This window comes from Thunnus thynnus, chromosome 5 (assembly GCF_963924715.1).
Source record: "Thunnus thynnus chromosome 5, fThuThy2.1, whole genome shotgun sequence".
NCBI classification, from domain to species: Eukaryota; Metazoa; Chordata; class Actinopteri; order Scombriformes; family Scombridae; genus Thunnus; species Thunnus thynnus.
In genome coordinates, this window is record NC_089521.1 from 12,318,901 (window position 1) to 12,345,629 (window position 26,729).

General features: G+C 41.0%; 3 protein-coding genes across 3 annotated transcripts; 1 reads left to right on the plus strand and 2 right to left on the minus strand.

Moving 5' to 3' along the window:
• Nucleotides 1–14: 14 nt before the first annotated feature.
• uevld (UEV and lactate/malate dehyrogenase domains) lies at nt 15–4,827 on the minus strand. The gene is made up of 12 exons (XM_067589292.1): nt 4,665–4,827; nt 3,715–3,799; nt 3,528–3,593; nt 3,241–3,404; nt 3,000–3,141; nt 2,827–2,921; nt 2,618–2,723; nt 2,189–2,359; nt 1,923–2,087; nt 1,578–1,665; nt 1,205–1,328; nt 15–903 (listed from the first exon to the last, which is right to left on the minus strand). The coding sequence occupies exons 1-12, from the start codon at nt 4,704–4,706 to the stop codon at nt 739–741; spliced, it is 1,413 nt and encodes a 470-aa protein (XP_067445393.1). The 5' UTR covers nt 4,707–4,827; the 3' UTR covers nt 15–738.
• Nucleotides 4,828–5,535: 708 nt separating this feature from the next.
• Nucleotides 5,536–11,332, minus strand: spty2d1 (SPT2 chromatin protein domain containing 1). Its single transcript, XM_067589293.1, has 6 exons — nt 10,780–11,332; nt 10,306–10,423; nt 8,636–10,192; nt 6,602–6,761; nt 6,443–6,520; nt 5,536–6,329 (listed from the first exon to the last, which is right to left on the minus strand). The coding sequence occupies exons 1-6, from the start codon at nt 10,840–10,842 to the stop codon at nt 6,236–6,238; spliced, it is 2,070 nt and encodes a 689-aa protein (XP_067445394.1). The 5' UTR covers nt 10,843–11,332; the 3' UTR covers nt 5,536–6,235.
• A 2,376-nt stretch (nt 11,333–13,708) lies between these two features.
• tmem86a (transmembrane protein 86A) lies at nt 13,709–26,729 on the plus strand. The gene is made up of 3 exons (XM_067589294.1): nt 13,709–13,874; nt 19,953–20,217; nt 21,007–26,729. The coding sequence occupies exons 1-3, from the start codon at nt 13,854–13,856 to the stop codon at nt 21,432–21,434; spliced, it is 714 nt and encodes a 237-aa protein (XP_067445395.1). The 5' UTR covers nt 13,709–13,853; the 3' UTR covers nt 21,435–26,729.

The following is a 26,729-nucleotide window of genomic DNA, read 5'->3' on the forward strand; positions in this document are numbered from 1 at the left end:
CACAGAGACAATCATCATGTTTCAGATATTTATTGCACAAACCCACAAAATCGTGTGGTCTCACTGGACGTAACTTAAGTTCCAGCTGTCCAAAGGCTTTTTGCATGAAGTAAACAAAAGTAAGGCATTTTAAATATTAAGGCATTTTAAGAGCTTTTTGATACCGACATTAAATGTGGAAATATACAAGTAGGTCAGCAAAGAAAGTATATGAGCTGTACTTCATCAATGAAGAATCCACTGACTCACCATCTGTACTGCATAAAATCTACATGCTTCATACTTCATCATATATACATACCTGTAAATTCATCTTTGGCAAAATTGCACCTGGCCAAATTCAACTTATTATTGACAAAAATATAGTTAGTAAAAACTAAAAGCATCACTGTTATTTAGATGCTTTTGTAGAGAGTTTTAGTGATTTCAAAAAATATAACAGTACCATTTTGTATGTAACAAAATAAGTAATCCGTACATTGTTATTTCAAATTTTGACCCGCAGGAATACACAGCATCAAAGGATGACAGAGAAATTTATCTTTTGGTTAAATTAGACATTCAAGAGAGCAATTTAGTCCATAACTTCAAACTTCCAGTATAAGCAGCGAATTGAAACTGCACTCAGCTTCAGCAGTGGGACAGTCAATCCTCTGATGGTGTTTTACCACCAACAGCAACAGCCACTCCCAGAGGGTGTAGCTGTTTGCACTGGAACTGGGGTTACAATCATATCCTTCATATCCTGAGCTGACTCATGAGGTTAGAGAGGGAAGTGACGGTGCTCCTCAGTTTGGAGTCTTCCTCTTGTCCCAGTGACACTCCAGCCAGGCGTGTGGACCCATTCGATCCAAGGATGCACGGCAGGCTGAGGAACACCTCTGCACCTATGCCACCCCAGCCCTAAAGCAGACAAAGGCCACTGATCAAAAAGTGTGTATTTCTCCTCCTGAGAAATACCAAGTACAGATTGTGATCTATTCAAAAGGCACAAGTCCCGGTTAATGTGACATCAGACAAGCAAGCTTAACGTCAAAACAAGTCTTTTTTTGTGTTCTTTGTGGATGAGAAACAACAAAACTACACCTCAGAGTTAAAGCACTGAAGCTACTGACTTCATACAGGCAGGGAAATGAATGTAGTGAAACATAACATATAACATATGATAATGCTGGGGCTGATAGTGAGAATAAATGAGACACACCTGGGCTAGTGTGGAGACAGAGTGGGTCTTCATCTTATCTGTCAGGATACTGTTTGTGATGTCAGCAATGGACAAACCTACAGACCACGAACGCTGACCTCGATTCTTCATGATGTCAAACGCTCTGCAAGCATGGAAAAATGTACTGTACATCAGAAAAATATGTACGTCTTACTTTTAAACTTTTAAATGTTATTGCAAAAATGATCGTAAATTGGTGAAACATTATTTCCCGCCTTACTGCGTGATTTTTCAAGTTCTAAACAACTCCACAATTTCAGATCCAGTTGATTCATCTACAAATTCTTTAAAAAAAAACAAAAAACAGATAACACAATGTAAATCCTTCACGCTAACTAATTCATGCTGATACCTGTCTAACAATGGTTTGGTAGAGCTGGATCCTGGAGCGATCTCTGCCTGCACACTGGAGCTCAGCCCAGTATTACTCATCACAGCAACTGCAAGACAAAAACACTGACAGGCTCAATCACGCGTCATTAACACATGGTGTTTGCAAGTCTTGAGCATGGAAAAAGCATACGAGATTAGCCGGTAGAGCAGCATTACTGGTTTCGTCATTCCAAACAAAAACTATAAAAGCAGCTGAGCAAACAATAGCCACGGACTTTCCATAATAGTCTACGGGAAGTCAGACATTCACCATGACAATTAGGGTCCATCTAAATATTTAATTGATTGGTCCTCTCTGGCTCACCTTTGTTGTCAGAAAGTTCTCCTATGACCCAGGCTTGTTTGTGAGTGTTCAGGTTAATATCCAGAATGTGACTGAGTCGCTCCGAGTCCAGGTTACACCCTGCCCCGATCACCCGTGTCGGTGGCAGGCCACTCTGCCTCCAGGCGACGTGGGTCATGATGTCCACTGGAATTCAAGCAGAGAGAGAATAAAGTTAACGATGTAAAATGTTTAACGAGCAGAGCTGTCAGTTCCTAAGAAGGCCTGTCTGTGTCGCCATTACTGACCTGGCTGAGAGGTGATGAGCATTACGGCGTTGGGGCTGAGACGTGCCAGATTAGGAATGATTCCTCGGTACAAGTCGACGTTAGTCTGAACCACGCTTACGTACGACTGCTCACTGCTCCACGCGTTTGCAGTCACCACGACAACCCTGGAGCCCGCAGAGGCAGACATATCTACCAGAGGAGAGAGAGTTAACCATAGAGAAATAAAGCTTTGTTGTTTCTAGCTGCAAACAAGACAGACAGCTGATTGTTTTCTTTTATCTTTCTGTGTAGAAAGGTCAAAGTGCAAGGGCAGCTACAGAACAGCTGCTGGTAGGGAAACAGTGACCAGGTTTTAAATGTACAGTCTCCCTAAACATAATGCAGCATCAGTGGTGACTCAGCAAATAAGCTCTCGGACATTGTGCGACAGTGCAGAAAGTAACGCACCTCTGGAGACCTCGACCTTTGGCAGATTGAAAATCTCCAGGTCTGTGCTTCCTCCTTTGGTGGAACTCTCAGCAACGTCAATGAAAACAAGTTTATCCACTTTACACTAGAGAGAAATAAAAAAAAAAACATGAGGGATTGAGAAATTTGTTAAAATATTCAGTATCAATTGAAATCTCTGACATGAAATTTAAATAGGAAGTGATTACCTTTGCCAAAATGCTCATCACTGATGCCATTCCTAAATCTCCTCCCCCGATGACTGAGACTTTGTTGATCGGTTGATCGTGATGTCTGATTCCACCTGAAATGGACACCAGTTAAGCCAACAATAGCACTCTATTTAATGATCATCAGCGGCATAGCTGCACAAGTGAAGTACCGTCATTGATCTGGATATTGGAGACAAATGCCAGAAGCTCATGGGGGTCTTTGTTGTCTCCTGTGGTTTTTGAGGACAGTGGAGGATCCTCCTCAAACTTGCTGATCATCTCAGTCAGAAGACCCACCACAGATGACTTGGGCTGTTCGAAAGCAAAAGAAACAGCAGCCAAACTGATAAGAACAACGCAAAACCACCTACTTGTAATGTCAACTTGTAGCAAAAAAGGGCAAAACCTTACAAAATCCCAGTTGTGCAGCCCTGGCAGGTAAATCCGTCCTCTGGGGTCTACATGCTTGCCCACTCTGATGACCATGTCAGGAGTCGGTCTCAGGAGGCATATTGGAGGGGTGAAGGGGAACGAGTCCATCAGCCACAGTTGAATGGGGAAGTTGTAGGAGCGGCCTTGTAGGACAGAGTGGCTGCCGTCAGTACATAATAATGACCTAATAATGACTCAAGAATCACATGTTCCTTTCAAGCAGGCTGAGTCTTTGTACAGCTCCAGTGTCAAGAGGGATACCTTACCTTCATACTGGACTGGGATGTTACCAATTAATTTCAGGAGATCTTTCTGGGTGCCATCACTGAACGCTGAAATTCATAATGGAAGCAAATCACCTCTCAGCGAGATCCAGTTGTGATGTGTATGAGATAAATGTGAAGCTGTAAAAGAGATGGATGAAGTACGCCTTCCAAAAAAAAAATTACTCACTGTATGTGCCTGCAGATGGTTTCATTCCAGGGTAGATGCGATGGACTTTCTGCAGCTCCTCCACTGCAACATCGTGGAATTTGTACTAATATCAGGAGGTAAAGAAAATACTCATATCATCAAATACTATGATTGTGATATATGAATGTCTGTAGACGTGTGTATATTAATCAATAACTTTGATCCATCGTCAGAACTGTACATTTTGCATTTTGTGAACGTGAGAAAGCATAAAATTCAACAGCTTCAGCCCTCACATTTTCAATCATTGTTAAAATCTCTTTCTGACTCTTGATTCATTATTTTATGGCTGTGTATGCAGTTTTTAACCTCGACAACAAAGTGAAGATGCAGTAAACGATCATGGCTCAATGATGTTATATTGCCGGTAGACTGAAGGGTTCAGCAGATCATTCAGGTTTGTAATTGTGTGATATGCTGCTTCACATCACACATACTGTACATACGAGTTGCTTTGTAACGTTACAACCTTCAGATACTGCGGACTCACCAGCTACAGCACATATTTATTTTTAGCTGCTGGACACTTTGACAGCAGGAATTAAGGGACAGGATGACCGAAACGTTAAGCATTAGCTCTCACATGATACCTTTTAGACAATTTTGTACATTATTCAATGAAACGGGGGTAACAAGCCGCCATAGACAGTGATTTATACCTTCACTGCATCAATCGAGGCCAGATTTAGTTTGACTGAATTAAACCGGGAGAAATATGACAATGAACATTTTGTCCTCATTTTATGTTAGATAACATTTCCGTGTTTCCCCCGTTTCTCTGGGACAAGCTGAGTAACAGAGCAGGTTCAGCCAGTTATTGAAGGCTGACTGAGTTTAACCTGCTATGCTAGCCGGTTTTCATACCTAAAACATTTCCATTGGTTTCAGTTTGAAAGTTCAAAAAACTGTTCATGTGATTTATAACTGACCTTGGACAGGATCCGCTGCACTTTTTCTGAACGAAGGTCCATCTATTGTAAGTACAAGAAATAGAAATCACCGTTTCTTCTGATTGTGTTCCTCTTCACGACTAACTTCAACTCCAGCAGTATAAACAAACGTCCGCAAACTTTCTGGAGTAGCTAAGGAAGTCAGCAGGCTCCGCCCACTGAGGTACGGCAGAGCGAGAGGGACAAAACACACGCGACGACAATATCCTAGTGGACTAAGCAAAAATTCTTCAAGATCCCCCCCATATGAGACATATACAAATTATCTACTTTGATCAATAATGTGTGTCTAATATTTTTACCATAAGTATAATTTCCACATTCATATCCTTAAAAAGGCATCTACTCCTACCTCATTAAAAATTCCATAATCTATAAATATGTACATTTTGTTAATTTCAAAAGTTTTCCTGCTGGACACAAGGTGTCACCTCCTTCACTGTAAAGTCCATTACTCACCGTATGTGCACTGGAGGCTTCAAGTCTCTACATCTCACTTGTATAAGTTGAATACTGAACCACAATTGGCTTCAAAAATTAGTTGTGATGTCACAAATCCTGCTTTTAGGCCTACTCTTTAAAATCTGATTTTCAATGAGCTCAGAGAAACTTTCCTCTTTCAGTAGATTAATGTGAAAGCAGCCTTCTAGTGTCAAACTCTGCACATATAACATTTTGCACAGTGAAGCTCAAACATCAAACTGTAGGAACAAAAAGAAAAACATATTTTTGAATGAAGGGGGACTTTAAAAACCATAATCAATGCTTACACAACCACATTAACAGTCAACAGTTTCTGCCAAAATTTGCAACTTTGAAAACAAGATTAAACAGTATTCCACACAACAAATGGCACGAAAACAATATTTTATTGCTTTCATTGATTTCTAGAATCCAAGTATATATTACTGAGATTGTCATACTCTGACATAGCATCCATAACATGGACATTTAAATAAAAGCCTTAATGCAATCACTTCTTTCAAATCATTTTTAAAGAGAAACACGCAACACATCTGGTGGTAATGTTTTCTGCATATTCAATTGACGTTTACAATCAAAGTTTGTGTGAAAAAGTTTGCAAGTTCTGCTCAAAAATAGCTTGTCATGAACACTTGATATTGTATACCATTGTTGGTCTAAAAATCACACCTTCATATTAATACGTCGCTTCACAGCTCAGTTCCTTTCAGAAATTAGGACTGTTGAAAGGTGTAAACGCTGCACTCAATGGGGGAAATAAATAATATAACGTGGGGGAAATGAAAGAACTTTTCATTATATCCTAGCAGCCTAATGCCTGAATGATTTGTGCATATTTAATCTTTGAGTTTTCTCTGGTTGACTTTCACTAAAATTCTTCTTCTCTTTTCCTCTTGTGTCAGTGTCATGTGTCAGTCCACTCAGTTTTTGTCCGGACAAAGGGAAAGAAGCGGAAAGAAAGTAACAGAGGCCAAGGTGGACACAGTCTCTGGGCTTTATGTGTTCAGATAGCAGACCCATTGTCCCATCTTTTAGGCAACACAGTTCATCTCAGTAGGAAAAAGGCTTCAGTTCCTTCTTTTCCTCTTGGCCATTTGTCTTTTCAGCTCCTCTTCCTCTTTTCTCTCCTCCTCCTGATCTTCCTGCACAGCCATTTTCAGACTAATGTAGCAAGGGAGAGAAGATAACATTATGTTAAAGCGGTAAAAATGTTCAGCTCAAGGGACACTAAATACAGATCGACAGTAAATGACTGAAGTTTATTTCCAACTTACCTCCTAGCTTCTTCTTTCTGCATATCTTTCCAGCTGCTCTCCATGAATTTAAGTGCATAGTCACTCTCATCCCTGTATCTGGGAGCAAATGACATTTTTTTTTGTATAGACGTTGTTTACATACAGTGAAATGACAGAATATAAGGAAACAACCTTTACCTGTTTCGATCATAACCGAAGATTTCCTTAATGTGTTTGGAAATTTCCTCCTGCTCGTCACCTCCATCATCGATAAAATCGTCCATCTCTGAGTCATAATCATCTTCCTCATCCTCGTATTTCCTCTTGTACGCAGAGGTGATAGGTGGTAACATTGTACCTGGATGACAGATACAGAAATGTATTTGTTTTAATTTACTTTATGAAGGGGAATCTGGTTTGTGGAGTAAAGGAATGGTAAAGCCAGCAAACTAGTGATTCAAGAATTATTCTATCAGTCATATTAGTGTTTACAAAGTCAATTTCATCCTAGAAGGTTAATAACATTGAAATTACTTTTTGTTTATGTGTTAAAAGGGTTACTGTTCTCTGACCCAGGAATAATGAGAAAGGCTGCAGAGTGTTGCTGACACGCTTCATTCAGTTTGGAAAACAAATCCATTGCCCTGTAGTACTGATTGTGATGTTACAGGCTGTTTGCAAAGTGTCAACAGCTGTTTGTTATATTATATTTGACTATATTATAATATCATATGCTTAACTGCATGCATCATTTCCTACTGTTCATTGTAATGTGTAACTATACAAAATTGGATGCTTGTTGCACTATGTATGAGCAGTGGAATTAATACTGACAATTTCTGTGTCGTTTACCTTTTACATCTTCTATACTTTGTTGTTATTTTATGTCTAAAAATTGCATTCATATCACACAGTATTAATGCAGTCATTCAATTTACATAAAGTAAAGTGACTTGAGAATGTTTTGCTGCTGTGACCAGAGAGAATGTTTTTTTTTTTTGATGGGAGTATATGTATACAGACAGCCCCTAAAACAAAATGGTGCAGTCTTCATATCCAGCGGCACCAACAATATGCTTGACATGCTGAAAGATACTTTACTTATATGCCAAGTTGCTTTTATCAAAATGCCTCTTTTCAAGTTGTGACATGCAGCTCCTATCCTAACTATTGCAGTGCATTGTCATACAATATCAGTTTCATCTATATTTTACTGGTAAATGACAACATTTTGTAATATAGTATTGAAAGGTGTTGTCCAACTTAAAGGTGGAGTCAGTGATTCTGGAGAAAGATCGTTCAATACACTTTTTGCCAAATTCAGCAAATGTCTCCTCATGGTCCGCTAGCTGTCTGTTCTGTGCACACGCTGAAAAAAAAAATCCAGTGTTCATACACAGCACTGGTTCTAATGGGAAATAAAGTGGCTTGGACTGAACCACACAACACTATTCCAGCCAATCAGCAACAGTTCGTGCTCATGCACAGGACAGGGTGAAGTTATCAGAGTAGCTGTCAATGTGAGGACATGACTGTCTCAGTCCATCTCCAGCACCTGTTGAATTGTGAGGGAGGGCTGGTGAACTGGAGAGAGAGAGAGGCTGTGGCCAATTCACATAGAAAGTGTTTTCTCACAGAACAGATATGCTTCCATTTTATTAGAGGTATCGATCCACACCGATTCCAAGACAGTCTCACAGTGACCCCTGCGGTTTTTTTACACTCTGAGTCTGTTTCTGTTGCATTCAGCGAAGTGTAATGTGAGCAGGCAGCTGTTTAAATGGCCTGTTTAATTCACACAAATATCCCGCTGCGTATGTGTTTTCAACTTATTAACCGTATCTACATTGATTGATCAGGCTCCCAGTCTTCCTGTGAGCTCACGTGTTTCACTACAGATTCCCCTCGCACGCTACAGTGGGCGGGGAAATAAATTCAATGAATCAATAAATAAAAACGCTGTTGGTTTCTTCTCATGGAGCCGATATGCAAACTATTTTGGTTCAGTAAATTTCTGCAGTTTGAAGGCAGTTTGGCCGCTGGGGGAAGGGGGGGGGGGGATTCTGAATGAGTACTGAAGGGAGGGGTGTATCTGTTTGCTTGTTCAGTTCGAATATCAACAATCTTTCTCCAGAATCCCTGACTCCACCTTTAAGGTTACTATTAATGACATCTGAACAAAAATAAAGTTCTTTGGTAATATTAAACCATTATTCTTGTTCCCTTCCTTACCTGGTGGTCTGTTCATAGGCCTGGGTGGCATTCCTCCTCTAGGTGCCATCCCAGGTCTTTGTGGCATGCCTGGCCGAGAAGGGACTCCCGGTCTGGGTCCACCAACATTCTTGGACGAGATGGTCTCTGACACCACAGTGCACTTGGGTCTTCCAGGTCCTGATCCTAAGCTGCCTGTTGGTCGTCCAGGTATTGGTCCTCCATTACCAGGTCGGCCAGGTCCAATCCCTGGAGGTCGGACTCCTCTACCTCCAGGGTGACCCTGTAGGTTACTTCCACCAGGCCTGGCCTGTGGGACACCACTGGCTTTTGCCTGGGGTGTTCCTCCAGGCCTTGCCTGAGGTTGGTTCCCTGACTTAGGAGGGCCGCTCGATGAAGGTCTCATCACTGAATTACCACTTGATTTTACTGCAGAATTAATTCCTGACCTTAGTGGTTGGCCCTTTCCAGACTTGTGGCCTGCGACTGTAGGTCCCTGCTTCATTGAGCTACCCTGGATGGGCCTGGTCTGTTGGGAGCTCCCATGTTGAGATTTTTGTCCTGTTACAGACGTACCAGGAGGCCTGGTCCCAGGAGTACCTGAAGGTCTTCTGTGAAGTGATGATGAGCTTTCTTTTTTGAAGCTAAGGTCACTTGAGGTGCTGGATTTGTGGCTAGATGAGGGCTTGGGGCCCCCTTGTTTGGCTGAAACCTGAGAAGATGTGGCTTTCGAAGGAACTTTACTATTTATGGCACCTGATGAACCAGACAAGCTTGTCTTGTGTCTGTCTCTATCACTGTGAGACATCTTGGGTCTATCTCTTTCTCTGTCACCAACAGAGGGCTTAGAAGAAGAGTGGCCTTTATCGCTTGTTGGTGTTGGATGTGACTTCTTTCCTGTCCCACTGGGCTGACTTTGCTTTTCTAAGGAGTTCTTTTGTGGTTTGCAATTCTTCTGCTCCTTCTCTGAAGTGTTTTTTCTTATTGAACTAGAGCTAGATTGAGACTTGTGGTCTCTTTCTCTTTCTGGCTTCGAGTCTTTGTCTCGTCTCTTAACCTTGCGTTCCATCTCCAGTTCCCTTATCTCGTCAGCTGTGCGGAGCCTTTCTTCCTTTTTCACGACCTTGGTTTTTAGCTCAACAGGCTCAAACTGCTTCTGCTCTGCCAATTTGAGCAAGGCTGCAAAGTTCATGGGAGGAGGAGCAGGCTTGGGTGGTCCACTGGATTTTTTAGAGGAGGGTTTGCTGCTGCTACTCCCACTAAAACGTGAGATTTTCCCTGGTCTCAGCGGCTCTGGCTCCGGCTCCGGCTCTGGCTCTGAATCTGTCTGTTCATACTCATAATTATCTTCATCATCCTCTGGGTCAATCGAGTAATTCCTAAATGTTTCCCCATCCGCTGATTTATCCTCCATTTCATGTTTTGATCTCCTCTTTTTAGGACCCTCCACAATTGGGATACCATTGTAACCTCTAAAATTGTCCTTCGTTCTGGAAGCCATGGCTCGTGCTTTACGATCCGACTTCAACTCAACCCTCTTTGCAAGAAGTTCCACCTTCTGTTTCTTCATTTGCAATTCTGCAGAAATGTAAAGAAATGTTTTTAAAAAATAATAAATAATTATTTCATGTTGTGTATAGTGTGTATGATTTTTCAAATTCCAGTAAATTACATAAAACTAATATTTTTACCTTTCTGTTTGGTCTCAATGTGTTGCTTCTTCAGAAGTGCCTGCACAGCAGCAGAACTTACAGCTTTTGACTTTGGGTCCTTTTTGGGTGGTCCAGCTTGTAGACTGTATCTCTTATGCTGTAAAGGGGAACATATTACAAAATAGATTTACTTAATATGAAGCACTTACTCAATTCACTTTGCTATTCACAGTACTCATAGGTCTTAAGGAGATAAAATGGTATGTATGGGGCTATTTTTCATTTTTAAATAGCATAAATCTCAAATTTTGGGGTGGATTGGTGCGCAAGTTTTTTGGGGAAAAGTCTCCAGAGCCTTGCATTCAGGGTCACGACGGTGGACGTTAGCAGCTAGCTGCATTATCAGATCCTGACAGATGAGCTGGCATTTGTGTGCTCACAAGGTTGTCCACGAATCCCCATTTTTACTGTTTGGCCTGAGAATATGAGTGTAAGCGATAGCTTTTAACTTACCTGCACAGTGCTGAGGCCCTGGTTTTGCGAGGCGATTGACAATATATTATCAAAGTCCATCATGTTAGCAGCTGGTAATGTAAGCTGGCTGTTTGAGACGATTCACGCAAAACTCCAGGAGCGTTTAGCTTACAAACCACGTTAAGTCAGCTAGGCGTTATAAAAACGCCAATATCAAAACGCCACCAGCAACAGATAGCTATAAAGAAGCCACTTTGTCAAATACAGCCGCTGGGAAGTCAAACTGTACATTAAACAGTTAACGTGACTTTAATGTTACTTCTTCAGCTTACGTTAGCACACGTTAGCGAAGTTAGCTAACCTCGCGTTGAGCCAACAAATCTAGCCTACCAAGAAAGCCTGAAAGACGAACTTTCCCTTTTATACTAACACAAACCAACAAACTAGGGTCACATCCTTTAAAATAAGGCCAACTGAAATAAAAACTGCGAAAACTCAGCCATAACAAACGCCGGGTGTTGGTAGAGACTTGAGCGAGAAACACAGAAAAGGCAAAGTGTCCAGAGAGCACTGAGGAAGTGAGATGATTCACTATTGCGTACTTCCGTCTTTGCGACAGCACAACGAGTCAGCAAAGAGTTCATCAAGTTCGCTATTTTCGGGTTGGAGTTGATATTATTTCGCCAAGGAGATCAATACAAATTCCCAAGCAATATATTAACTAAGTTGTTAGAAGTTTATCAGGGAAAATTCCTTTTGTTGAACAACTGTATCCGTCTAATATCTAATAAGCGACATAATGCTGATGTCACTCTTGGATCAAGGATTTTGTCTGCATGAATAATCCAGTACTCGTGTAAATTAACTGGCTACAGTGGAGTTTTAACATTTAATGTCTGTATATCTGTGGGCTTGTTTGATGAGGAGGTTGTCATAGAAATGTATTATTACAGGCGATTACGATGTTGAGTCTGAAGGGGTGATCCATCAACAGTTTGGTTAGTGAATCTGTGAAGTTCATTTGTTTAACAGTGTTTAACATATGAAAACAGGCCTATAACATTTGATGCATGACAAACACAACATAGCTCTGAAATTTGTTCACACCAAACAGATTTAAAGTGGTTATAATTAGCGAATCATGCGCAACTCGGCTAAGTAAAAGTAAGCATAGACCACATAATTAAAAAATGATGAGAAATCATGAGCCACATTAGTGTTCATATTTAAATTGTGACTTTCAGATTTATTCACAGTACTTTCACTTGAATCCAACCATAGACTGTATATAAAGATTTATATAATTTATATTTATATACAGTCTATGAACCCAACCCGTTAATTTCGTGTTTTATTTTCATGTGTGACTGGCATTTCCCTGGTTTCCTTACGCAAGATCCTTCCAAAATTGATTTCGACGTGTTTGCGCCACATGATGTCGCTACCACTGTGGATACTGCACTTACTGAATCTAGACCACTCCAGAAATGAGGCGTCCCCAGGGCTCTGTAAGAAACTCTTACAATTCCTTCCTCGTCAAATTCAAATTCAGAATGGCCCCTTTCAGAGGGGTATTTTAATATAAAATGATCGAATTTCATTAGCTTCACTTAAACACTAAACTGTAGCTTCAGAACAGATTAAGTGGAATAAAAGGAAAATATTTCCTTCTGAAATGTAGTGTAGTAGAGGTATAATAAAAAATGTAATACTCCAGTCAAGTACAATTACCATAAGTACTGTATTTGAATGAAATAGTTACCTTTCACCACTGATTTTTTCCCCCCGTGATTCAAGCCACAGAAACAAAAACGTTGTTAAAATACATCTGTCATATGGTGTTTTTGTCAGCCAGTGTGTAAAAACTATATTCATTCTCTCTCTCTCTCTCTCTCTCTCTCTCTCTCTCTCTCTCTCTCTCTCTCTCTCTCTCTCTCTCTCTCTCTCTCTCTCTCTCTCTGTATATCCTGTATATCTGTATTCTTTTTAGTGTCCCACATATATAATTCAAGTTCTCAGTTTGAACCACTGGTTTATTAATTTAAAATGTAGCAGTGACATAACAAAAGAGCTAAAAGGGAGAGACGCACAGAAAAAAGAAAGACTTCATAAATTTTGAACTTGAAATTTAAATTATTCTTCAAAGCTAATTGTACAGAAAAACTGTATGGCGGTCATGGGACCAGATTATTGTGTCTATACGCTCACTTAATATCATGTATGTCATTTTTTTTGTACTCTCGAAAGACGGATCAGTGATGAATGATCTGGGGCTTGTTTTATGAAACTTTTATGGTATGTTTGTGTTTTGTGTTGCTTTGTATGTACTTCGTTGTTGAGTTTCGTGTTGCAATGTATGCATATGCATTGTTGAGTTTTGTGTTTTGTGCTTAAACATACGGATATGTATTGTTGAGTCTTGAGTAGTTTCATATGTAATTTCTTGTTGAGTTTCGTGTATTTTAAAAGCCTATCTAGGGATGGGCATTGCAAACTAGCTTAGGATACCAATGCTGTGGTATGTGACATAAGTTCATGCCTTTTACTTGTCCCTATACAAATAAACATTAAATAAAATAAATACCATGTCTCTTGATGTGAAAACGTTTGGTAATGCAGACAAGCTGAGTGGAAAGCCCATTCACCTCTTAAACAGGAAAAATAGAAAATAGAGAAATTAGACAGAAGATCTGCACACTTTCCTTTTTGTCCGATTTCGAACGCCTAAGGGAGGTATTATTAACACAGGATTGTTAGTGCAGAATAAAATATATGCTCGAAACAAACGTTTCCAACAAGCTCAAGTCTACAAAATGTAAATAAAGGCCATCTGCTCTGATATGTAAACAGAAAACTGGCTCCTCCTATCCGGGCGTCCCTAACGTCTAAGTCCCGCCTTCTACGTGCCACTCTCCGCTCCTATTGGTCAATAGTTAAAGTCCTGCGCGTTACGGTTGGTCCCTCACCTCCCACTGGACGTCGCGACCCGCCCACCGGAGAGAGAGACAAAAACAAATCGGCATCCCTCACACAGAAGAATATAAACAGGAGCACCCGAACCGAGTTTAGATAGAATAAACCTTTTCACTGACATCAACACCACCGAGGGAGAGATGGTTTCCCCGGTTACCGTGGTGAGTATCAGCGCCAAACCAGCGTTGACATTTTCCTGCATGAAACAGGACTAACAATGGTTGCTAGTTTAGCTAAATGGTTTCCTAAAACAACACGCTCCATCCTCATTACGAATGCTTCTATCGTTTAATGGTCATTATCGAAAGCTTCGAGTTACTAATTCAGCGTTTAACGTTTTCTTTAGCTGCGTAATTATTCATAGCATAGCATAGTCTAAGCCCTTTAGGCGATAATGTAATCACCAGTAAAGAGGAATGTCTGTTAGCGACATTTAACATGTTTTAAAGGAGCCCTTGGGCACCCACGCTGTTGACAGTGTCTTATTGGCTCGTTATTTTGAAACTATGCATCTGTATGTGTGGGAACTTTTCTGCTCAGTAGGTTTTCTTATCATTGCGCGTTATAGCAGCGACTGTTCACGCTCTGCCATTATCGGTTTTCCACAACACAGAGAGATGTTTCCACACATTTCCAAAGGCAGCCTCTGACTAAAAGAAAACCTGTCATGTGACGACCTTTTTTGTGTGTTTTTTTTCTTCCCTGTACCCCTCTAGTAACGCATGCGCAGTCTTTCTTTTCATCTCTGCTGTAGCTTTGACTTTACATAGACTCTATTGTTTAGCCTGCCTATTTGCGCTATAATCGACTCAAGTTCCACTGAAGGAAACTGACAATTTTAACAGAAGTGTGACAGCTGCATGAACCATTTAACTTGGCCTCAGCATCCTCACTGGTTCCCAACCTGGGGATCGGGACCCCCACAAGGGGTCGCTGGATTAATCAAAGGGGTCGTGAGATGATAGGACAGGATAGGATACACTAAAAAAAACATATTTTGGGTACAAAATTGTGATATATTTCGAGCTTTCTCCTATTTTTTGCTTTATTTCTTGTGAATTTCTGTATTTTACTTCCTTAAGCGTCTAAATAATCGTTTTAGTCATTTTTTTAAGCAGAAATGAAAAACATCAGCTGGTTTCAACTTCTCAAATGTGATGATTTATTGCTTTTCTTTGTCAAACATGGTGATAAATTGAATATTTTTGGGTTTTGGACTGTTAGTCAGACAAAACTAGACATTTGATGATGTAACTTTGGACTGCGGGGAACTTAAACAGACATTTTTCACTATTTTCTGACATCTTGTGAACAAAACGACTAACCAATGAATCAAGACAATCATTGGTAACTTAACTGATAGACAACGCAACATGTGACAAGGGGTCCCAGGTAGACTTTGCTTTATTTTAAGGGGTAACAGGCCAAAAAGGTTGGGAACCACTGCTCTTACTTTTACAGAGATGCTATGAAATTTTACCCCTTTTGCAGGGGCCATGAAGGATGGTGTACGGTAACGTAGCCACAGTAAACTCTGATGTGCAACCTGTGTGACTGCTGTGAGAGGAGCTTGTGTGGAGGAATGCTTGCAATACAGACTAGTTGCCGTAGTGATGATGATGATGACGATGATGATGATGATGCTGTGCAGTTTCTTGGGTCTTTATTAAGAGACTAACTTATTCTAAGCTGTGGCTCCAGGGTGACAGTGAAAGGGAAATGTAGAGGCATGTGCTGTCAGAGATAAAGATACTATTGGACAGTATAGATATGAGGACAAATATTTGTGTCCACCAACACAGTGTTAAAGAATAAAGTAGGCAAGCAGTGTCAAGGATTTTTTTAAATATCATTAAAGCTTCACATCCACTGTAAACAAAAATCAATGTCCTTGAATTTTAGTTTTTATAAGTCTACTTCTGGAAAAAAAAAAAAAAAAACTATGTAAAGACTTTCTTTTTATTTCTGACTCTAAATGAGATTTTGATAAACACTGCCACGCTCCATGCCATCTGGTGAGCAGACTGTTTCAACATTTCAGAGACTTTTCTCCTTTACAGATGACGTAAAATCAAGCACTCAGAGCACATGCAGTCTCACACCAGCACATGCTGTCCTTGACTAATGTGGACCGGGAACCTGTTGGCAGGTGTCTGCTGTAGCCTAGAGATACAACAGCAGCGTCACGTCCCTTTTTGGCTGTGGAGACATCTGACAATTGCTCCACTCAGTATTACTGACTCATTTACTTAAGAAAACATAAGCATTTAGAAATAGCAGAGCATAGGTAATGTTACAACAGGTCTTGGTGTTGAAGAACCCATACATCTAGTGTACTACCCCTGGAATTAAGGCAGCTGTAAGATGGAAGGAAACAGAGTTGTATGATGCTGCATAGAAATAACATTGTCAGTCATGACTCATATGCCAGTGTAGCCTGCCAGGGCCATACTTATGTTACAGTTACCCTCAGCTAACCACAAGTGTTTACAGGTCTTTCATATGTTTCCATGTATCTTGTTCCTGACACTCGACTAACATAAGACCCAGAGTGGCTGAATAGATGTCATCCTGACTGTATGTTATTCACTGCTTCACTGCAGTGCTTTTGTTGGTTCGTGGGTGCTGCAGATGGATACTGGACACCAGGCTATTTTGGAAAAGGGAGCCATTCCATCCTGCTATTCAATCCAACAAAAAAAAACTCTATTGTTGGTTAGTGACCATGCAAATACAGTCAATCATTAACTATATTATTCTTTAACAGGGGGCATGTGAAGCAGGTGTTTACAGCCAGTCAGCTGTGTCAGGGCACTTCTGCAAACAGCCTTTATTTATAATGCGATCATTCAGACCATCACATTATAACACAATGATTCATTTCGTTTGCCTCCCAAATGAGGCAGTATGTTCTGTTCTTTTATGCTGGCGACAGCTGACTCTCACACAGGGCAACTTCACCGTCGCTACAATTACAATACAGTGCCGCAAAACCCCGACAAGAGATACAAGATACAAGACACAGGAGAAATAAAACCAATACACCCACTTTAGACCAGTTTATGAATTCTAGAAGGCAATTAGGCCTTTATGATGGAACAATTTTTAGCTTAATTGGATAGGGAGCCATGCGTTAGAGAAAAACAATAACATCAGATATTACAACAGTAATTAAACTAGGTTGAGACACATGGCCTATTTATAATTTGAACACTGTTTATTAGAGATTTGAATCCAGCTAAAGAAACAGTCGGATAAACATTTCTTTGAAGATTTGAAAGCGTTCCTTTTCTATATTTTGTGGCTTAGGTGTTTACCATGTACTCTGAGCTGTTTTGGCCTTGTTTCTCTACTAATGCAGCCATGCTCTCATTGTGTAGATACAGTAAGTTTACATGAAAAACAATGGAAAGGGAAACTGCAAAGTATGGCTCAAACAAGGCATGAATAGGACCAAAGGTTATGAGAATCTTTGACTCCCTCCAACCCTCCTCCCTATAATCTGTACTCCAACACTCCAAACCCCTTACCAGACACAGATTTGAGTTTTTTCCACAGATAATAAAATATTTGTCATCTTGGATTATTTAACTTAAATTTTATTGGACCTTTGCTTGCAGATGTCAGTGAAAGCAAGTATAATCACAGTGCTTGAAGCCAACAGTCACACAGAAATATGTTGTTTTCTTGTGTCCTGTGTTTACCATAAGTAGCTACCCATGGCTGGATAAACAGAGTTTTGATATTGGCTAGTCTGGGAGTGCTGCCAGGGTTGTCTCTATCTGCTTGGCACCCATTTTGCTTTAATGGGACAGTAGACTTCCCATACACTTACACGCACTGAACTATCTTTAATCTTAAGTTATGTCTCCATTTGTTTTATGAAGGACAGGCAAAGGACGTAATGGAGAGAGGAGTGCATTAGTTCATATTATATACCTAGGTAGAGTTTTGCCTCACTGGAAAGATCCTTCTCATGCTACTTGGAAGAGACTGATAATGTCATAAGCAGAGGGTAAAAGGTTCATCTTCAGCACAAGTCAGCATAGATACAGTATACCAGCTTATTTTGACACTTATCTCAATCTTGTCAGATCAGATGCCAGGCTCTCGTGATAGTGGCAAACCTGTTATTCTTCTTTTTTGCCCATTTGGTAAGCAGCTCACACTTGTATAAGATCAATGAGAAAATGAAATTCACACACATACACAAACACAGGAAGAGAGAGCCATTGTTGCAGTTATCAAACAGTGAAGCCCATAATAATAAAGCTGGGTTACATGTGGCCCTTTACATGAAGAATCTAAAGTAGTTCAAAGTAAACAAAGATAAGTACACTGAAAAATAAGCAAGTATGGAATAACACCAGTAATAGTCATGAAATAAAATACTAATTAGAGCTACAGAAACAGGAAAACATAGCAAGTTAAGGGACTAGTTGAAAGCCATCTGATATACTTGCATAGTATTCCACAGTTTGGGAGCATTGCTGAATCTGAAATGTCCAATTTTCTCGGGACTGTGGTTCTGAACATTTTCCAAAGCAACAGTAGAGGATCTGCATGAATGCGAAGGCACATAAAACAACAGGGTGGCTGCAATCTTGGCCAGTTCGCTTAGAACTTTACATATAATCACAGCTAAATGATACAGAGAGCCAGTGTAGTTCAGCTAAAACTGGAGTGATATGCTCTCACTTTTTAGTTTTGGTCAGGAGCCTTAGCAGAAGAATTTTGAATACATTGACTTTTAGTATATAACTGTAGTCTAGCCTGCTTGAGACAAATAAATATGAATTAGCTTCTAGTATAGTAGTGCTTTTGGTGAGTCTATGATTTGTAATTGGAGGTATATATCACAGTAGATAACACCTGGCAGGCTTGTGTTTGGATGTCTGTGTTTGTGTCTGAATGTTCTCATGACTGGTCTTGCGTGTCACATCCCTATTGTTTTTCCTGCTGTGATGGTCAAATCAAGTACATCAGAGTAGGTGTGAGGTCACTGAAACATTGTGCTTGATGCTGTACTGTAATGTGGTCCGCTGTTTTATTGAGTAGTTGTGCAATAAAGGGACCTCCCCTTCTTCCCTTCCTCTAAGGAGTGTAAACTGTATGAACTGGAGTGACCCCTCATTCTTTTCTCACCTCTCTTCTCTCTCTCTCCTCACTTACCCACTCCTAAATCCAGCTGTCATTTGAATGCCAGTAACCCCATCTCACTCACTCCCCCTCCTCTAAAGCTTCACTTCTTCCTGCTTCTCTCCCTCTGCCCTACTTACTTATTCTTTCGTGAACAGTGCAATCGGAGCAACGCTTTCATTTGCATCACTTTATGTTTCCACAGAATGTTTGTGGAGAGAGATGGCAAAATGGCCTCTGGAAAACAATCATTTGGGACATGGAATAACAGCACTTGCCCAGCTCTCTCTCTCAACCTTTTCCCTGCTGCACTACGACCCCTTTGTCTTCCTCCCCTTCATGTCTCACTCTGATCTTCCTCATCTCTCCTCCACTGATCTCAGCTCTAGTGAACCCTCACTCACTTCATTCCCCACCAAACTCTCTCCTCCCTCACTGATTCTCTGAGCCCTTTGATTCTCAGAACCACAGGTGGGTAGATGTTACAGAGGTGTTGTGAAACCTCTTTCTAGCTCTGTTTTTCCTCGACCCTGTTGGGCCTCATCTGTTTGGACAGAAAGAGATATGACCAGCGACACAGTCGGGAGGAAGAAATGGGAGACCTGAATATGTGACACAATTCTCAAGAACATGAGATGCAGAGAAGAAGGTGAAGTGTAGATGAGGAGAGGAGAAAAGCAAGATAGAAAGTGAGCCAAACAAAAAGAAAAGAAAAGGTTATGTGGAGTCAAAGGAATAGCGTGTGAGCTTTTTGCATTTCCCCTTCTGCTCGCTGTTTCTGCTGAGTTTCGCTTCAGCCGCAAAACACGTGCATGTCTGACATAGTGATGTAAACCAGTGACAACCCAGAGGAGGCCAAAGGTTGTTCCAGTCCTCACTCATCCACTCTCCCAAATAAGGAGAAGTACTTTACTTTCAAGTGCTTTGAGATTATTGCTCCCTGTGATATATTTCATGGCCTCTGCTTTGAGATAATAGCCCCTTTAATAAATCTAGTTTAAGACATGGTGACAATGGTATCATGTCATTCTGACTCACCTCATGTAAGGGCAACCAGCCATAACTCTATTAATAATGTAAATATTTCATCTTCTTTTCAGGTCAAGAGCGAAGGCCCCAAGCTGGTGCCATTCTTCAAGGCAACCTGTGTATACTTTGTCCTGTGGCTGCCCACCTCGAGCCCATCCTGGTTTAGCGCACTGATCAAATGTCTGCCCATCTTCTGCCTCTGGGTGTTCCTACTGGCCCATGGCTTCAGCTTCCTCGGTGCTCACTCCAGTGCCCGCAAAATCTTGGCCGGCCTCATCTTTTCTGCTCTTGGCGATGCCTTTCTCATCTGGCAAGAACAGGGCTACTTCGTCCACGGTGAGGAGAATTATTCACTGATTGTCACATCTACAGCTCTATCCTCTTTCATATGGATTTTACCTCTGAGAGGACAATTCAGTTTATTGTAACATGTTTTATTGTTGGAGTTTTGGCCATCATTGGTATTGGTAATAGCTCAAGAGTGTCTGGGAATGCAGCAACATCACTAAAAAGAGATAAAATGGAGGAAAAAACAGGTGCGGTCAGGTGATCTTACAACACTTTTTTAATCAAACTCCCAGGTTAGCCAGATGTATTTGGTGAACTACACAAAGGGGAACAGCAAATTTATTATTCTGGTTCAACTTTGACTCTCCATGCTTACTGTAATACTCAGTTTTCCTGTGAAGTGAGGGATTGTTATTGCCTTTTTGGAGTCTCAATTTTGGTTTTAGCTTCAACACTTAATTAGCAAGGTAGCAAACCTGACTAAACCGTTGGCTTGTTTTCAAGTTATTTGATCTTCTGACTACTCATGTTTTTTGCCCTGTTGGACTTGTTGTGACTTGTTGCTGTTGTTGCAATATCCCAGATCTCAGAAATGACTTTGGTGAGTATAAAGGTATCATAATCAATTGAAACAATGGCCAAAACAACAAATATAAAACCAACAGTAAGTTGTAAGAAATATGAATTATCCCATAAATGGAAGTAAATGAGCTGCTTATCTCTTCATTGGGTGTCATGATGATTTTCACGTGAGATTTTATGTTAAATTGGATGGATAGATACTGTTTTGTTGGATCATATCTGAACTTTACAAATCATTTATCCACTATCCCGCAGGCCTTCTGATGTTTGCCATCACCCACATCCTCTACTCGTCCGCCTTTGGGATGAAGCCCATTAACATGCGTGCTGGCCTGGTGATCACTGCTGTGTCCAGTCTGAGCTACATGCTGCTGTACCCCTACCTGTCCGGCCCCTTCACCTACCTGGTGGCCGTCTACATCGCTCTGATAGGCTTCATGGGCTGGAGGGCCATCGCGGGCCTGCAGCTGACCAATGACCTGTGGACCTGGACCAAGCTGTCAGCTTGCCTGGGCGCTGTGCTCTTCATGGTCTCCGACCTCACCATCGCCGTCAATAAGTTCTGCTTCCCCGTGCCCCATTCGCGCGCCATCATCATGGCCACCTACTACGCCGCACAGATGCTGATAGCGCTGTCGGCCGTCGAGTGTCAAGACGTGGAGGTGGCCAGAAAGAGAACATGAGGAACCGCAGTCTCCACAGCAACGAGGCTGGGAAGGTGGCAGCCGCTCCCCCTTCGGCCCTGAGCGATCATGGACATATCTCACTGCCAGATCCCCAACCCTCAGCCTTCATTTCAGTGTGGTGCCCCCACACCGTTGTTATCATGGCGACTGGTCCACCACAGCCTTCACGTGGCTAATACCCTACTACCCCACTAGTATGGTAGTCTCACACCTGTCTTCTTACCATGAAGACATGATAGTATTATCCTCAGCCTCTCCCGACAACAGTCCTACCTGCCTCTTCTGATCCCTAGAACCGCTGTCTCTTAACCTAGTTACCATGGAGACAAGTGTTGTAATATTAACCTGCTATATAGAGTATTACTTTACTTTTAACTGTTATGTTTTAATTTAAGGGGAGCATGTCACTGGGGACCTTCAAGGAGTGTGTGTGGAAGAGCGATTGTGTGTGCATTCAAGTGTGTTTGATTAACACTCTTACCTCGCTTTCCGCACAGTCCCATCACACACAGTCACCACACTGACTCCTAACACACGTCGACTTCATGTGGTCCATTAATGCAATTTAACTTTTGTGAGCTTTCACAACTCTTTATTATTTTTGTCATTTGTTTTGTTGCCTTGTTTAAAAGAGATTTTTTCTTTTTGTCTTTTTTACCGACTTGCCCATGTTTGGCTTTTCACTCTGTTGCCCTGTGTTCCTGTGAATTAAGGGTGCTATTTTTAAAGTCAGGAGCATATCCACACCTGTTTTATTATCTGCAGTCCCTTCTATTTCACTCACAGCAACCACAGCGTTTTTGTCCATTCTGCTATTCTACATCCTCAACAAATCCACACCCAGTTTCTGTGGATTCATTCTTTTTTTTTGTATTAGGATGTCCTTGAACAACTAGATGGGCAGAGAAAGAAAGACAGGGAGACAGAAACAAAAAAATAAGGCAATGATGTGAAAAGTCAGGGAGGGAAAGTGGCGTGACTGCAGTAACGTCTGTGTATCGAAGCTTTACTACGTTAGAGGAGGTGGAGGTTGTTTGTGGAAGGTAGATTATTCTTCCTGCTGAGATTTGTTGACTGTCCTGTTGTCCCAGAGAGAACACAGCGGACATTGCAGTCACAGCACACATCTGTACATATAATAACATGCTGTACTGTGCACCTGCTACTCCTTTTTGGTCCTTCAGGCATTTTACAGAGTTTTAACTGCCAGCAGTTTTTCCAGAAACGATGGTGCAAATGTCAACACGCACACACACCTGACAGCTACAGCTCCTGCTGGTTGAGTTATTAAGAAAAGTTCACGGGGTTCTTAATGCTGGACTAGATCAGCCAGCCCATGCTGTCATTGGCCTTGGACCATGTTATGATGATTGAAAAGAAAAGGGCTAATGTAACGGGCTGGAATCTTTTGTTTATAATGGAACAGTAACGCACACCAAGGGTTGTAGTAAGGTGCTGATCACTGGAGGTAGACTTGAGAGTAGGAAAAAAGTGTTGCACACTCTGGCTCAATATGCATTTCTCTTTTATTCAGAGAATGTTTCAGCCCTCGGGCCTTCTTCAAGATCAACAATCGTGAAAAAGGCAAGGTGAAACGAGAAATACGTATGCAGCCAGCATGTGCAACACTTTTTTCCTACTCTGGAATTTTTTGTTTATTAAACATACACATTGTCCCAGGTCAGTCTGACCGGATCGTGCCCAAAAAAAATTCAGAGACAAGGGATCTGGCTTTTCATGTGAGGGAACAGTTATCCCATTATAGCCAATAATTCCCTTTCATAGGACACTTCATCAGCGTTAATCCTGCAAAATCCACCGCAGCTAATCCCTGACAGGTTGCCTGATATTTTGTCTTTCATCTATCGCACATCCCCCCTCCCACCTACCTTTCATTTGTTTTGCAATCCAGCAAACCTTTATATTTCTAACGTTAGAATGAAGTGTCTTATTGAATATTTAAGAAGTATGCTGTAACTCTCTCTTCAGATGTCTACATATATGCATGTTTTTGAGTATGTGTGCATGCATGAGAGTGAGTGTATAGTCTCTGTCTTTGCTGTATGAGGGAGTGAGTGAACGTCTGTGTCTACCTGTGATGAGTCAGAACCAACTCAAGGCCAGGAAATGCTGTGAACCATCATAGTTTATATGTAGTAGACACACTACTGGACATCTCACAGTTCTCACAAAGCTCTTAAACCTGTTATACCCATCATCAATACCCCAGTGTTTTTGATTAAGGATGAAGTTAGTATTCGATTGGGTTCATTCAAACTTGGGGCTATATATTTTCATGTTTGATTTTACCATAATAGCGAGTATTTCCATTGCTGGACATGCCTCCTCTTGACCGTACCCTTACTTATTACAAGTATAAGTCACTGGCTTTATTATTAATACCACTAACAGTTTGTACACTGCAAAGAAAATCAGTTTGCAATCACACTCACAGTCTTAAGTATTAACAACCTACATAAAATTAACAAACACAAAAAGGGACAGGTTTTGTTATATTGACAGATGTTCAATGGTTCAGTCCAAGTGCACCAAAACATGACATATAGTGCTGTATATAAAACAAATGGGCATGGAAAAGAGACAGACCCATGTTATGGGTTCAGTGACCCCTGGAGCTGTCGGTAACACACCCACATACGCACAAAAAAAAACCCACATACACCAAAATGTGTTTATGCATCACTTCAGCCACCATGAAAGATCTGCAGGCAGACCGTGGTGTTGACACTCATCAAGGTTTTTTTGTTTTTTTTAAATAAGTTATATCAACAACAGTGCACAGTCTTGGTTTGACTGGGTAAGACATTCCTCAACCCGAGCAGCTATTCCTGACTACTGCTTTGCCAGAAAGTTCCTCAATCTCCTTTCGGCCTGTCAGCATGCTTGTCAGCATGATATTTCTGCTTTGTCAGTCCAAAGTGTTTCATCAGTCTGTCTGTGTGACCACTTGTCTTCCGTTCCATCTTTTTAATTTATCCTCCCAGCATTTGTTTCCTACTTGGCAGTACTCTTAGCACAGTGGTTCTCAAACTTTTCCACATAAAGGACCCCTAAACTGACACAAATTAGACCACAGACCCCCATCTGATAAGATTTTTGCTTTTAGATGTTTTATTACAGCAAGTGTATGAAACCCATGACCAAAATAGTCATACATTCTGTCATTGTGCTACTTATGGATGGAATTGTAGTGGAAACAAATTATTCTCCTTTTTTGCTGGGGACCCCCCTGGAACTCCCTCAAGGACACCACTTTGAGAACCACTTCCTCCTCTCTTCTCATTTCATCCACCTCACCAGCAGAGCATGTTCTGTCAACTATTAATATAAGCGCTGAAAGACACCCATAGGGGCTTGCTGGCAGATATGCATTTGTTTGCTTATTCTGTCTTAAATGAGGGTTTAATGGAGGAAAGATGCTGGTCAACATGATTGACTCCAGTATGCAGCCTCAAGTCAAACAATGAGGGAATGACGAGATTGAGTCGAGCAGTCTTACTCATCCTTTGGGCAATGTGGGCAATTTATGTTGGCACTACTTTCTGTCCTCTGCCACATAAAGGCTCCTGACTTTTGTTCTTATGTCCTAATGGCTACGTGCCAAGAGACAGGCTTTACTCTGAAGTAGTTTTGAGATTATTTTTGTTGGCCAACCCACACTCTGGAAAATCTCCATGACTTTGGAAACTGAAGTTGCTGTTGTGTGAGTGATAGGCTGTAAAGCAGCAAACAAACTCAAATACCATATTGAGTCAGAAAGCTGCCTGTTATGATGCCTATCTGAAGGACTTCATTCTAATATTCACTCTTCCATCATTTCTCCTTTTATTTGACTTGACAGATAACCAAACCTGAAAGCTTGAACTCTTTTTGTTGAGTGGAACCTCCACAGCGAGCGTTAGAGCCTTCTCATGTATCAAACACGCCTTTGTTTTGCAGGAGAGAGAGGTCCCCCTCGTCGGTGCTGGAGTGCTTTTGGACTTCCACTTAGGAAGGAGGTTATTGTCGAGTGTTACAGTAGCTGGAATTAGGTGAGGAGGTGAAATATGACACACAGGGGAAGACTCCCCTTCCATCTGGCTTGTTAGCTACCATCCTGTCCCCCACAGATGGCAGGCCAGCAGGCGCATCATTTTACCTCAGCCTGTCAACAGCCCTGTTGTTCTGAGCTTTGTGTGTGCAAACAAAAGGGACCTGAGAGAGCTGTGGGAGGCCAGTGCGGTCTGGCTTGCACTGTTATGAGTAATGAGCTGGAACCAGTGGCTGTTGTAGTAGAGAGGCCCGTGGTTTCACTTAGTCTTCTGAATAAGTTGGCACTTTTTTTTAATTTTAAAGTTTTCTCTCTACCGTTCGTTTCTTGTAGTTGCGGATTTGAAACCTTTGCTGGTTGTGAGCTCATTATCATGCAGCGGTTGACATTCGAAACATAGAGCTGTAACGTTTGTGTATCTTTACTCATGCATGACAAGTAGGTTTAAATTGAAGTAAATCTACAAAGGTGGAAAAGTGCACACCACACAGCCAGGTGTTTTCGTTACTACGACTGATAGTCCACCAACATCAGTATGAGCTTGTGGGAAGTGTGTAAAACAATGCCAACTTTTCTTTGTAATATTAATCTGAACTTTCTGTGTGCTGCACTTTTCTGTACCCAGAGTAAGGCCAGTCAATCTCTCATAAGCACTAGTAGCTATAGTGTTTAAAACAAGGGATTGTTGTGTACTGTATTCTTTAAAGTATTTGCTCCTTTACTCTTTCCATTTCTTTCTTTTAGAGAGAAAACTGAAGTTACTCTTTAAAGACAGTTTTGTTTTGATGTTGGTGGTTTAAACACAAGAAGTGATGCATCAGTGAGAGAGAACCAGCTTTCTTCTTTAAAAGGCATGAATTACTCTTGAAGTGTTACAAACCTTTATGTATATTTTTTTTTTCATAAAAGGGTTATTCTTCTATTCTCAGAAAAAAAAGCAGCCCAAAATGTTATTTTCGCCTGTCAATGTGGGAAAAGCTGGGTTTGTTTTCCACAAAAGACTTATGATTTATTTTATTGAAGGCCCATTGCAATGCATCATTTTACTTTATTTTATGAACAAATGCTTATTTTCCCCTTATTTTTATTCTATGATATATTTTCCTTTGTTGTCCTTGATTTCACTTTGTGATTTATTTCTTTCATGACTGTAGAGTTGAAATAGTTTCTTTGCTGTAGTGAAACTGCTATGAATGTGAATATCTATTGAAGAAATAAATGCAATTACAATGCAACTTCAA